General features: G+C 43.1%; 1 protein-coding gene across 4 annotated transcripts in view; it reads left to right on the forward strand.

Moving 5' to 3' along the window:
• The window catches only part of EPN2 (epsin 2), a 42,829-nt gene that overhangs the window by 6,082 nt on the left and 22,068 nt on the right, over positions 1-14,679 (forward strand). For all 4 annotated transcript variants that reach the window (XM_068699502.1, XM_068699500.1, XM_068699504.1 and 1 more), the window contains exon 2: positions 12,395-13,169. In XM_068699502.1, coding sequence (XP_068555603.1) covers positions 12,575-13,169 — 595 coding nt within the window. In that variant the 5' untranslated portion in view covers positions 12,395-12,574. The remainder of the gene's footprint in view (positions 1-12,394; positions 13,170-14,679) is intronic.

A 14,679-nucleotide genomic window follows, 5' to 3' on the forward strand; every position in this document is an offset into this window, starting at 1 on the left:
TGACAATAGCTTTTAGACATAGATTTTCGATCAAGCCTAATCCCTAACCCTATAAAATCAGCAAAAAATTAAAATCTTTAATGAATCCTCATCCTTCACTTCTAAGCAGAACTGTTCTAATGTGCCTGCCCATCCTCTGATTGATGGCCAAGCAGAACGTACTCTGTCGTGTGCTATATGTAAAGGAAGGCACTCAAATTATTATTTGAAAAACAGAACTTCAATGTTTTTAATTATTCAGTTAGTTAATCAGCGAAACACTTTGCCATTTTGGGACATTGCTGGAGAGTGACCAGTAGTGTCAGTTTAGAGAGAGATCCTGAATTGTGTATTTCCAGCAGTGTGCAGATCCAGGGAAGATGTGGTCAATCTTTAAAACGCTCGTACCCAATTATTTATTTTATCATTTGATAAAAACCTCTTTGTATAATAACCATTTGAAAGCATAAGACTTGCATCTGTTATCTCATGAAATATTTGCTTTCAAAGCAAATGCTGGCATATTGCATGGTTTTATTGTAATGATTGTTTCTTGCAGTGTTTTTATTTTTAATTTTAAAGGGCTTGAAATGATTGTTAGCGATGAGCAGTGTTACTATTCTGTTGCTGCTGTTGCTGAGCAGACTTTGTGCAAGTTAAACTTTGTCTACTGATTTGGGAGAGCGTTTCTCAGAAAGTAAAGATAATGCCTCGGCTGGAATGCTTTTAGATAAACAGCGTAGGTAACACCAAGTACTTTTCTTGTTAGAAATATGCAAATAGAGTTTAGAAATCAATATTTAATATTGCAGTTGTCGTTTTTGAGAATCTCTACAATATTCCCCTGTATATTCCTAAAGCTGAAATTTTTATGTGCTACTCAGAAGAACAGGAAGATTGTTATTGCCTTGGATTATAATGATGTAGCCCATTTTTTAGTACATTTTCAGAAAAACAACTGCTTTCTGGAGATTTTTTTTTTTTTAAAGATTGTTACCTGGGTGACCTGTCTAAAAAATATTTGTGTTTGTATGTTTACTGGCTCTTTGGGGAAGATTTAATAAGGAAGTAAAGTACAGAAATGTTTATAAAAGATTTTTTTTTGTTGTTTTCAAAATCCTTACATTTCAGGGAAACCAAAGAATGGATGCTTTTGTGACAGCAAAATCACTTCAAACTTTTCTTGCAGAGAAGCGCTGAGGTGTATCCTCAAAGGATGTGAGGATTTTTTTTTCAGTCTGCAAAACTGCTTAAGTGTTGCATTTAAGATTTACAAATCGCTGACCCCTTTGTGAAACACGGAGACAGTCTGAAACAGTCTGGCTTTGGTACATTTGACTACTTAGTGAGTAATCTCCTTTTGCCTGGCCTGCTGGTTTGAGCACCCTGCGTAGTATAATTGACATTTCTGTGTCTATCTTCCAACTAATAGAGTGCATATTTTTAATTTCACAATAACATGAATATGTGATGCCTCCGAGAGGGTACGTACGTGTGCTTTAAGAGGCACAACGTGGCCTGTGTCTATCTGCAGCTGTGTAAGGCTGAGAGATGCTCGTGCTGGTAATTCTGCGCTTACGCTGCAGGCTGCTGAGCTGCTGAAGATGTGAGGAATGGCAGGACAGTTCTGTGGGCTGTCCTTAGCAGCCTGGTTTTAGTACGCTTCCCGAGGGGGTTTCTGTTCTGCAGTTTATGTCTCAGAGCAAGCAGAGGATGTAAGCGTGTGCTTTGCTTGGAACATATGAGGGGGCTCTTGATGTGGGGCTGGTCGCTTACTTGCTGACTGTGTCCTGTTGGTTTTTCATAGGGTGAGCTTTCCAGGTGTAAATGAAAGAAGCAGGCTTGCACATCCTGAATTCAGAAGTTTCTTTGCTACGTACGTGCCAGCATGAAATTGTGTCTGGGTGCCTTGGGACAGAGCCAGATTTTTCATGGCTTGGGTTGTTGTTTTTTTTTTTTTTGGTCAGCTTGGATAGCGTATATCATACAGTGCCTTTCCTGTCTCTGGGAATGCTGATTTTTAGCTTTATTTTACAAAGGGATTTCTTTTTTTTCTAATTCAGAAGAAAAATTAACTGTAATGGAGGAGGGTCAATGCTTGATTGTCCTTTCCCTTAGCTCGTGCTTTATAGAGAGGCTTAAATCCACCACCAGGACTGACTTTGTTGTCCCTTTGGTGGCAGGCAGGTGGGACCAGGAGCTGTGACCCTGGGGATGCTGTGCTCCGGGTAAAGGCAGGAGGGAAGCACGCTGCTGTCACCTGCCTCCGGGTTAGCTCACGGGGAGCTTTCACCATGTAGCAAACTGGTAAATTCCATCTATTTCTATATATGCGTGCGTCTGCAGACATATGTATAGACCAGACCTCTCGCTGGTCAAATTTGTAATGGTGATGCTGCTGCACAAGCAAAGCGTTACAATTAAGAACACCTCCAGTGCCCATCAGATGCGCTATACGGACCTGTCTTTAAATGCCTGGAGCCTCGTGCTCCCTGAAACCCGGCTTGTGTTTTGTCACAACTGCTGTTTTAGCTGTTTTAATAAAATCTGGTGACTTTCCCCGTTTTCTTCTTTCATGGGAAACCAGAGTAAAAGAGAATTAAGCACCGCCTGCTGCTTGCATGCTAAACAGATGCAAACGAGAGTCCCCTCCCTCGCCATTACGCCCTCCCTCCTTACGGGTTGCCACATTGTTTTGATGAAAGCAGTCCCATTGCCAACTCCCAGCCCAGAGGGCAGGTGAGAGGAAAAAATCCCTGATTACAGCGCCGTGATTAACATATCTTTTGGAGTTTGTAATGTCATCATTTTGCAGAAAACAAGGTTCCAGGAGCTTCAGAGAGCAGAGGGTTGTCAGAAAGGCAAACATCAAAGTGGAAAGAAGAGAGTTTATTTAAAATATAGTAGAAAGACTTAGAGCATTCATGCTAACCTATGAGAGCTATTAAAAATTAAAAAAAAAAAAAAGCCTTTGAAGCTAAGCATTAAAGATTTAATAGTATTAATTGAATTAAGCCGTGGGAGTTAAGGATATGTAGACACATGTGTGAGTGTATGTATTCGAAGACAGTATCTATGTTAAGGAAGCTGAGTTACTGAGTGTTGAATTAACTGTACTTGGTTTATAAAGGCTACCTTAACAAAACACTTTTTATTCTTGGGCTTAATTAGAGTAGATACCATTATAACTGAAAGTGTAAACAACAGTGCAATGTACTCACTATCATTTTAAAACCTGCTGTGAGGCAGAGGCGACCAGACTTGGCGTACCTGAACAAGGCAAAACAAGCAAGGTAGTTTCTAATCCACAGCTTGAATGTCATTTTGTTCCTTTATATTATTAAGCCTGTTTTTTCTTTTTTTCTCCTTTTTAAAAAAAGAATAAATATCTTTTATTTTCAGAGAATGATAACATAATACTCTTGTGCTCAATAATAATAATAGGGTTCCTCTTACCCCCATGATACCCTACCTGTAGTCCCAGCCACAGGAATGGGCTTTTTGTTGGTGGTAGTTGTACTTTCATGTCTGTCAGTAATGTATTTTCTCCAAAGATCAACTGATCCTGGGAGCTGTTACCTGTCTGATGTTCAGAACTTACCACTGTTGGGAAGAGTTCTTGCTGCAGGGAGAAGGTGGTCCCTCCATGCCTTTGTAAACAGATAACAAAGAAAAAACCTGAGTCAAGTCTGGCACTCTAACAATTGCAGTAGCCTGGTGTCGAGGGAACAATACGTGTTTTGGCTTTAATTATTATTTTTTTCTTTACAAACTGAAAACTCAGTTTCAGACTTCTGACTTCAGTGTTAACGAGCAGGGGAAAGCCAGGTCCGCGTGTCGTTTGCAGAAAAATGAGCACTGAAAGCTTCTCCCAAGAGTACAGGTGGCCTGGCCGAGGAAGCTGATGTCTGGAGGGGAACACCAGCAGCAGCAGCAGACAGGATTTGATTGGCACGCAAATACCGGTGTGTAGAGACACTACCAACCTCGTCAAGAGGGGTAACGAAATCGAGGGTGATCTTAATACATTCATTTTGCCTCCTTCAGGAAGATGGTTGCTGACAGCGTAAGGCGGGTTGTTTGAGCTCTTCTTGCTGCAGATGTAGTTGCTAAATGATTCAGCATGATGCTGTACCCACGCCTTTTAGCAGTATTGATGAATTCATTACCCTTCTGTTAGCTGATGGATGTTAATGGGCTAGAATTTCTGTGCATTTGGACTAGATGGAATGCGCTTGGAAAAAAAAAAAAGAGAAAATGGAGTGGGTGAGTTTTTAAGTCGCTTTCTTGTTCTGTTTATAAATCTAAAGGGAGAGAATGCTTTTAATAATTTGCATTAAAACAGTGGGTAAAAGAATAATCCACAGGGTGATGCAGGCACTGTGGGCTATACAGACAGTAGTATTACACAGAAGATTTGCTTTACAAAAAAAGTCTCAGGCTATAATCAGCTGTGTCAGAAGTATCAGAGGCTTGACTTTTGGATTACACGCTATAGGTGTTGTCCTCTGCCTTTTGGACTCCTTGCAGGGTCTGTGGAGTCCTGCTGACACGTACAGAATTGCTGGATGCGGACTATCAAAGCTAAGAGCCTTTAACATGTTCTCTGCAAGAGCTAACGGCAAGAAAGTGACCTTTAATAATGAAACAGGCACAGATGCTTTTCAGTAACAAGTCTTTGTCATCCTCTTTGAGAAGAGCAAGCTAATTCCCACTCAAATAATTTTCCATCTAAATGTCCAGAGCAGAGAGGAGAGTAGGTAGAATATTGATGCTCTAGGTTTCTGAATCCATCCTTCAGCAGTCGTTACAACAACAGCTGGAAATTGGGACATGTCTGCATGGGAGAATGTGAGATTCACATCTTCAAGCCAGATTATTTTTTCCTAATTCCACAGTAATAATATAAAAATAATAATAAAGATAATATTTGCATTTGTGAATAGGATGATCCTTAATAATGTATGAACGAAGCAAATAGGAAGTAGCATACCAAGGAAAATTCAAGTGAGTTGATTTTATTTTTTGCCTTTAAGTGATTCACTTCCATCAAAGATGCACTTAGAGCTCAAAGTCAGAAACCAAGGTAGCACAAAAGTAGAGCAGAGTGACCAGCAGTGCTTGTGAGTGCTGTTTCCTGGAAAACCCAGCCCAGCTAAACCCAGGCTGCTGCTTCTGGGCTCGCTGTGCCGCTCTCTGGCTGCACGTGCTCTCTGCCAGGCAGGGCTCCTTGGGATGGGATTGCTTTTCCTGCTCTGGTGGTGATGCTAGGAACGTTAGTCAGCTCTGGGAGGAAGACAGGGAGGAGGCAGGGTTATTTGAATTGTATTTTGGCAACTTGAGTGGTGAGTACAGTATGAAAATATAAGGGGAATAAGAGGGAAAGATGGACTAGTGTTATGGGACAGATAGCTGAAATCAGTCTGTAAGAAGGGTAGGACCCAGATTTTAAGATCTTAACCAGTTTTGAAAAACTAGAGGACAATTTTCTGTGGCTGTCTTCAGTGCTAAACAAAATGAATCTTGCTGTTAGGAGCAGCTGGGTGGTAAAGGAGATTTCCCAGAAAACCCACTCCTTACAGTTCTTACGGTTGTTACCTGTTGAAGGCAAGTCCCAGGATTAAACTCACTGCTGCCAGCAATTTGGGCTTCAAGGCGCAGCTTTACATTTTGCCTTGTGAAATGTGACCATAGATTGCTGTCGAAATGAATGTTACTTCCCTTATTTGTACTTCAGAGGCATTAGAGCGACCTTGGCATTAATCGGTTGGGTGACCTGATCTGCCAGAAAGCCCAGCTGGGCCGATGCGCTCCCTGAGCCCGTTCACACTGTCCCCAGAAGTGCTGCGAGGGGCAGAGGTGGCTTGGGGCAGGACAGCAGCTTCCAGGAGCTGTGCTCAGCCTGCACCACGTCCTCAGTTCTCCGTGAGCACGGCTGCTGACAGCAGAGCCCAACCAAAACCCCCAGTTTTGACCAGGAAGCTCCTACAGCAGCATGCACGGAGGATTTTAGGATTCAAGTTTCCCACTTCAGAATTTTCTACCAGCTTGGTTAGTGGTGAGCGTACACCTGCATTAAGATATTAAAGATATTTAAGAAATTAAATCCACCACCTGTTTCTTTACAGGCTTGTAGTTTGTGTTAGCAGCCTGTGCACTTAACAATCTGAACTGAAAAAGAATAAGAGTGTCTTGGCCATACAAACAGTTAGGGCTTTCCATCTCTCGCTGTTCTTTGAATAGTTTTTTCCATTAGAAATTCATGTTGCAGGGTAAAAGTACTAATTAGTCTCTCGGCTTTGAGCAGTGGTAAGATGGGGAGTTAAACCGATGTTTTTCCCTGCTCTGTGTCATGATGAGCATTTGCCTTTGGCCTATTGAATTTATTAATGTGGTTGCATGGCTGTGGTGTGTGGGTGGATAGGAGAAACTGCTCATGGTGACGTCTGCTTCGTAGTAATAAAGTGCAAGCTGAATTGAGTTAATGAAATCTTGGTGTAATTGTAAGCTGCAAGTACCTTCTGAAAATACCAGGGCTGATGGATGAGTACGGATATGTAGGATCGTAGTTGTTCTTGTCAGTTGAATCCTAAAATTGCACGGCTACAAAATGTTGGCTGCGTGCTCAGTTCTCACACACCTGCGAGCGTTCAGATTGGAGCTGATCTGTCAGGGCTCTGAGCTGCTGGAGGAGAAGGTAGGATGGCTTCCCTTTGATAGTCCCCTGTTACCCACTAAGCAGCCTGAGTCAAGGCTGGACTTTTCTAATCAGTAATAGGCTACAGCACAGCCTCTGGCAAGAATATCATATTTCTTGCTCCTCTGTTCCAAAAGGAAAATGTGAAAAGAGAGAAACGTCTCCCACCGTCTTTAATCCAGTTGACGTACCTGGTGGTACACTGAATTTATTTCAAATCGTTACTTTTTATTTTAAGGCAGGCATTGGGTGATTTTTTTTTCCTCCTCTATTAGCGAGAATAAAAGATGAAGTGCTTTCATTCAAGTAGGTAATCCCCAGAGAACAAATTCCTTTGGAGAGTTCGGGGAGGTATTTTCACTGCTGTGTTGGATTAATTTGCATTTAGAATTTCTGGTTCAGCGCGCAGTGGCTTGACCTTGTGCTGTTCTGTAATTCCGCAATATTCTCGTACTGATTACACACCCGGTGCTTGCTGTATCACTACCGAAAAATAAACTGCGATGTGCTGCATAAAATGCAGCTAGCACTGTCGGTGACACTTGACCTAGCCGGAGAAGGAGGAATGTGTTATTTTTAAAGAGCTGTTGTCGAAGCTTGTAATCCTAAAATTAGACCTCCAGCGCAGGTCGGATTTGGATCGTTTGCCCGGATCTGCACGACTCTTGCCGAGGCTCTCCCTGCTCGCAGCACTTTGGAGCATCTCCCACGCTGCCAGCAATTCCAGCTGTGGTAATTCCAGCTGTGCCACGGGCTGCCAGGGCACCTGGAGCTGCCAAAGTCACAGCACTGGCAGCCACCTGGGCAGGTCCTGCTTCTGGTGGTGCTGCTGTGCTCAGCTAGGTGGTGAGTCGCTGGATTTCTGCCCCGTGCCCCCTTTCTGTAGGCTGGGTAAGGAGCTGAGCTCCCCGCTGAGCTCTAATACTGCCCTCCTGATTTAAATAGAAAGGTGTTAGGGATAAAAGGCAAATTTGTGTCTGTAAATCTGCTGTATGGCCGTGCAGGCAGGACTGAGTTTCTCCATGGGTCTGAGGCACGGCTGTAAAACCAGCTCAGGATCGAACCTTGGCGTTCGTGGCTGTGCCCAGATTTGAAGGAGGGCATCTCTCAGCATTAACTCTTCATCTAAAGGAATCATTGGGCCACCTGCTGTCTCTGAAAGCTGACCTTGTTCTCTCATTTGTAAAAGAGGGTGGAAAGCTTCCAAAACTTTTAATTTTGAGCCATTTCCTCTTCTCAGAAATTAACCGAGGAGGACAAACCATTAAACTGTGTAAAATGGAAATTAAACCTTTCTTCTGGAGTTAACCCCGTTCTCCAAACCCTTTGCCAATCTGTGTTTGCAATTCATTTCCTAAATAATTTTGAAGGTTAAGGAAGGGCATTGATGGTAATTTCAGCGTCTTCATTTTACTGTCTTATTCACATGAATTGCTGTTTTCTCTGCTGCACAATAGCAAGAGGGAGCTAATAAGTGTGCTGCTTGTTGGCTTTTCTGCGTAGTGCCAAGCTCCTTTGCTTCTCCTCGCGCTCTTCTCCAAGGCATCACAAAGTACAGTCGCCTCTCTTCCTGTCTGGTGCGGGGAACAATGTTTGCACTACAGTAGGATATTATACCGCAGGCAGTGTAACGATAGCCCTGTGGTCTGCAGTTCTTCTGTAAGAATTATTTATGACTAAGGAAAAAAAAAAGCGTGTGAAAGAATTAACTGAATTTGAAAATTTCTCGAGCGCTGCGGGATCCGGCATAGAAAAAGTGCCAGCGAAGACATTTTTCCTGTTGCTGTATTCCTGAATTTTAAATAAAGCCTTATGCTTCGTTTGTCAATTTTCCTGGTTCCTCTTTGTGGAAAATATGGCTTTGTAAAAGCATTTGGGATCTGTACGCATAACAAGATCCCGTAAGAAACCTGGGGTAGGAATTCAGAGCGCCAGGCGGTGCGAATCCTTTCTCCTTGCCAGAAGTAGAAGTTGTCTTAGTGTGACGGTTGGGGTTGTGTTTGTGTGCGTGCTGTTTGCTCTTTGCAGGTGTGGTGTGAGTTTCTGTCTGTCTGGGGGAACTTCTCCCTGAGTCAGCACTTTCCTTTAGCCCGGTTCCTTGCAGGCTGGCAAGAAGCACTCTCCAGGCCCTGGCTTCTCCGACTAACCCGAGACCACAGGTGCGTGCTGCATCTTGGAGATAAAGCATCAAGAGCACAAAGCGTAGAGGTAAAGCTTCAAAATACATTGGAGCTTCAAAATATGTTGGAGCTTCCCTTAGCTGTTTCAGCACATCTTGGGCAGCAGAGGCTCTTGGTGGCTTTGTGGGATTCCTGTTTCACGTGCAGTCCCTTGAAATTGTAGGTGGATGTGGATATCCCAGTTGGTGCTTGCCTCCTGCAGACCTGTTGGCATGGGTGGCTTGAGATAATTAAAAATTTCAACAAATTTCTGGCAAACTTCTTACATCTAGTGTCAATTTTCACCCTTTCTCTTGCCCACTTGATGTGAAAGGCTTTTCATGCGTTTCTGGTCCATACCTAGCTGGCCTGTGTGTATATTTACCTTCAGGCTTGAAGTGAAGGGCATTTTATCAGTGCAGACAAACCCCGGGTTGAGTTTTGCATTCCTGAGATCGGAATGGGTTCTGCTGGAAGTCTGTATATAGGTGGATTTGTACGGCTGCAGCTTTGAACTAAGTTTATTAAGGACTTTGTGGCTTGGCCTCATTTCTGAGTTAGTCTCAGCAAATTAAATATGGTTTCCTCATGTAGATTGTGTTCAGTGAATTTAATCTCTTGTGAGAGAGCTGTTGAGAAGAAGTTCAGTCAAGAATTCCTCCTGTCTGCGCACCGAATCTAAAAGAGCACCGCAAGAATTCACCGGGATTATTCGTGGAGGGAAAGGGAAATTAGGTATTCCCTTCCAGATAACCCTTGATAGCACGGGGAAGCTTCGCTGTGTGGTCTAGAGTGTTGTGCATTTCCTTTTCTATCTATTTAAAGATGACAAGTTATAAAACAGAGAAAACATCTGACCAGGGACCGGGAAGGGACGGCTTGGAAGGCTTGCCAAAGCTGAGCACGAATCTCCACCTTCCCCTCTCTGCTTCATCTTTCAAAGAAACCTCCCCGAGCTGATGGGGCTTTTCCTGCTGTCGGCCAGGGATGGTGACAATCAGCGGCTCTTGCTTTCTGCTGCCTTTGCAACTCCAGCGTTAAAACTGCAAACCCAGCTTTCTGCTGAAGCTGCAGGAGCATTGTACTTCCTTGTGGTTTGTTGTGAGATGGTAATGCACCGAGGTCTCTGAAAAAGCCCCAGCTTTCTGTGGATGGTTTTGATCGTGCATTCGGAATGGTTTCTCGCTTTTATGTAGTGAGGGTAGTTGGCTTTTTGATCTCTTCAACCATAATATGGGCTGGCGGACCTGCACCCTGATGGTGTGAGGGTTTGTGTTGTGATTCTGATGGTTCTTTGGTTATATTTATTCTGCTGGCTGAAGTTGGTGTCGTTTAGGACTGGCACGTGTTTCCATGTACTATAAAATTCACCTTTCCTATATGGTTTCTGGTATTAAAGTGATATTTTCAAAAGCTTATGAAGTTACAGCAAGTAATGAAGCACACTTTGCTTTTTGTCTGGTCACGGGTGCACACGTAGCTGAGGCACTTGACAGCATAGTGCACTTTTAAAGGTATTTTGTGAGGCCTCTCATCCCTGGCCTTTAAAGAAAAATAATTCTCTTAAGATAAGAGCGTTTTTCATAAATTCACAGTTGGTTAAAAGACAGGAAGCAGGGGGAGAGATGAACACTCAGTTCTCCCAGCAAAGGGCTATTTCCAGTGACGTGTCCTGCCGGAGCTCAGTGCCCTTGCAAGTGCTCCCTTTTCCAGTTAATTTCTAAATACTGACGTGATCAAATCAAAGCCAAGCAGCTAAATTTCAGAAGAATCCTGAATCATTGAAAAGAAGGAAGAAAGACTGAGATCTGTTTGAGTGATAAAATACACGAATGGAAGTGTAAGGGAGACATGGGAAGGTGGCAGGGTTGGTTGGAGACCTGCAACAGCTTCCAGAAATTAAACTCAGAGCTCAGGAAATGTCCAGTTTCCATAAAACCAGGAGTGGCATAAAGAAACGGAAGGTGACTTGTTCTTAAAAAGCGTGCCCCCTGTCTACAACACGGGGAACAAATATCCAGGTTCACAGCAACGTGATGGGAGCTCTGGTTTGGGCTGGCTGAGTGTGCTGGGGGATTTAAAGCAACTCCAAGAGGGGTTGGCAGGGCCTTGTAGGTTAGTTACAAGTCCAGGCAACATTGATATTCTTTTCTTGTACTCTTTACATGAGGATTCGTGTCTGAGGCCTTGGTAAGACTTTATTTTATTTTATTTATTTGCCTGGTTCAGGAGGTACCCTAACTTTAGTAGAAGAATGAACTCCCGTAGCTCAGCTCACTCGGTCGCTTTCCAGGAAAGATGCATGTGTGCCTTTGGACCGAAGAAGCCTTTGTAGAGCTGCGTGTTGTCCAGCACTTCTGCTTTCATTTTAAATGGCATGTTAATAATCTGAGGAATGATAACAGTGGTGGAATGAAATCCGTGCTTTAATTCTCCCCGTGTCTGTTGTCAGTGATCGGGTTGTGTCTTTGGGGCGTTGGGGGAAGTTGTTAGAGGACACGTTACGCATGCCATCTACTAATGGGGCAAACACTGTTAGAGTTCAAACAAGTGGTGAATGTCAAAGACGTCTGACGATGTTAATGCAATACCAAAATCTGCCGGTTTGCTCGAGTAATGTATTCTAAAGCTTAATAGGCCTCTGTTTACTCAAAACAGTGACCTTACATAAATAACCGAAGCAAGTTTCCAGCTCCAGAGCTCGTCCTTGGGTTTTCTTGCCAGTCATTTCAATTTTACAATTCCATTTTCATATAATTAAAAATTCTTCCGTGCTGCCTGAAAGACATACAGCGCAGAAATTGGGGATCTGGTGAGCGCTGTCAAATGCACAAAGGAAGTGCATTTGGAAAAAAAAAAAAAATTCCCCTCTAATCTGCTTAGCGTTAAAGGTCACCTTGAGCTGGAGTGCATCGCTCTGGTGCTCCTTTCTCCTCCCTGGGCCTCGGGTTAAGGCAGAGCAGGGTTCAAGATCTCTGCCCTGAAACTGAGTGCTCGTCGCCTTTATCTGGGGCCTCGGAAACGCCTTGGTCAACGTGGAGGAAATCCACTTGGTGTCGGTACGCAGCCTCCTGCAGCAAGGGTAGCAGACCGCAGCTGTCAGCTCTAATGCAGCTTCCTATAAACTCTGCAAGCTAGCACCGAGCTTTCTGTAATTAAAACTTCTAGATGGGTTTTACCTTGTCGGAAATTAAATCCGTAATTTCTTTCTCGGACTTCGTTTCTGGTTTGCTTTTCAGGTTTTCCATTGGCATCAGCGCAGATAATTTCTTGCTTTCTGTCTTTTTTGGCAGCTCAGGTGTTTCTGAGCTTTGACATTTGACGTTACCTGTTTATAGCTGGCACTTCCCAGCAGTTGGTCTATCCATTCTTCTCAAGGTGAGAAGAGTAAGGGCTTTTTGTCTTTTTTTTTTCAAACTCGAATCTTCTGAAGAAATCTAGAGAGCAAACGCATCACTACCAGAATTTCTCAAAAGCGCACGTAATTGCTTTCCGTGTAGGGATAATGAAAGACGCCACTAACGTGCTTTGTTTTGTTTGTTTTTTTTTTCTTACTTAGGTCATGATTTTCATTTTCTCGTGTCATTTTCTTGAAGAGAGGAAATGATTGTAGTGGAACTTCTTGCAAGTAAGCCACAGATACGGAGTCTTCGTAGCTCAGAAACGTTCATAGAAGAGCAGATATAGCCCTTTTTTTGTTTGTGTCCTAGCACCGCGCTGATTAAAAAGGGAAATAAAAATGACGACTTCGTCTATTAGACGGCAGATGAAGAACATTGTGAACAATTACTCAGAGGCCGAAATAAAAGTTCGGGAAGCGACCTCTAACGACCCGTGGGGCCCCTCCAGCTCGCTGATGACTGAGATAGCAGATCTGACTTACAACGTTGTGGCCTTCTCTGAAATTATGAGCATGATCTGGAAGCGACTCAACGACCACGGCAAGAACTGGCGACACGTGTACAAGGCCCTTACGCTCTTAGATTACCTGATCAAAACTGGCTCGGAGAGAGTGGCGCAGCAGTGTAAAGAGAATATTTTTGCTATCCAGACGTTGAAAGATTTTCAGTATATCGATCGCGATGGGAAAGACCAGGGCATCAACGTCAGGGAGAAATCCAAGCAGCTGGTGTCTCTGCTGAAGGACGACGAGCGACTTAAGACAGAGAGGGCCCAGGCCCTGAAGACCAAAGAACGCATGGCTCAGGTGGCCACCGGGGTGGGCAGCAACCAGATCACCTTCGGTCGAGGTTCCAGTCAGCCAAACCTCTCCACCAGCTACTCGGAGCAAGAATACGGAAAGTCTGGAGGCTCCCCGGCATCCTACCATGGCTGTAAGTACAAGAAAACACACACGAGATTTTTTTTCCCCACCCTTTTGTCTTTCTTTCCCACTCTTCTGAGCTATTTCACGTTCTGATTTGCCATTAGAAGTGAGAGGAAATGGTGCCCTCCAGGACCAGAAGGGGTTTTTTGCAGTGGCTGCATCTGTGCAGGTCTGCTCTCTTGAAATGACTGGCTGCATGTTTGCTTTGGAGAGGATGTGAGCGGTGACGTAAATCAATTTAAAAAGCACTTGTTTACTGTCAGCTCCCAGAGGTAGCATTGTGGAGCTGCTTTTGTGAACATGTTCCAACGTTTGATGTGATATGTCCTCGGTCTAGGAGGGAGACAGTTAATAATTTCTTTTTTATTTCTAGTTTTAAAAGGATTGCTTGAAATTTTTTTTGTGTTGAGATTGTTTTTTCTTGAAGTATAATTGAAGAAGAAAGTAGGAATAAAGAGTAATTCCTGGATCATTTTGCTAGATACTTTATGTTGCTGCTCTCGTGTTTTAGGAAGAGTATTGGTAATTAACTTCCTTTATTGCTTACTCAGCAGTTCTTAGACGAGTAACACTTGGATTATGTCAGTGATTAAATATTTACACAATCAGCGTTTGGTGTGCAAATATCAGTACCAAATCCTGCATTTCATTCTAAGGAAAAAAAAAGTACAATGTGTGGGAAGAATGGATTCTTTATAGCAGTGCTTGGGGGAACTCCCTGTCATGTTAGGAGGAGGCCTGAGCTGGCACTAAATCCTTCTTAATATAAGTAATGATCTGATGAAAGCTGCTTTGGCTGAAATGTCAGTGGTTGTGGTCTAATTCTGAAGGAAAATCTTTTCTTTAACTGAATGCTTATAGTGTGTGGAGGACTGTAACAGAGCCAGTGTGGTGAATTGATTGAGCACCAGTTTTAAGAATCTCAAGTTTGTCATGTCCTGTATCCCAAAGCGCCTCTCAGATTATAAATATGTGAGTGGTGTCAGTACCCCTGTCATACGCCGATGTTTTTTGTGGAAGGCAGTAGGAAGCCAGCAGGATGAATCAAGCTAGCATGAAGAAAATCACAGTGAAAATAAAAGCTAGAGAGAAAAGCAGGATTTTTTTTTTTCCCCCTAAATGAAAAGCTTTTAGGATGCAGGACTTAAAAAAAAAAAAAAAAAAAGTGCATGAAGGTTTCCAGGTATGAGAATTTGTCTGTTATTTTAACAGTGGATTAACAAACATTTTAGTTGTTTAATAACCATATTTAGATTGATTCAATATGAATTTTTAATTGATAAGTAGATTTTTATCACTGCAATAACATTATTTTTCTTCTGAGGTCTGTAGGGCTCATTTGTTTATCTTAAAAATCCCCTAATTAAGGAGATAGCTTGAAATATTGTTTTGTCATCAGCCGATGGACTGCAGTAATAGCCACCGAAGCATGCCGAGCACACCTTTGGTTTGTTGCACCCCGATTTCTTCACCAGCTCTTGCCTGACTTGGTGCGTGTAACTGCTGTTTGCCGCGTT

The sequence above is a fragment of the Anas acuta genome, chromosome 15 (assembly GCF_963932015.1).
Source record: "Anas acuta chromosome 15, bAnaAcu1.1, whole genome shotgun sequence".
In the NCBI taxonomy this organism is placed as follows: Eukaryota; Metazoa; Chordata; class Aves; order Anseriformes; family Anatidae; genus Anas; species Anas acuta.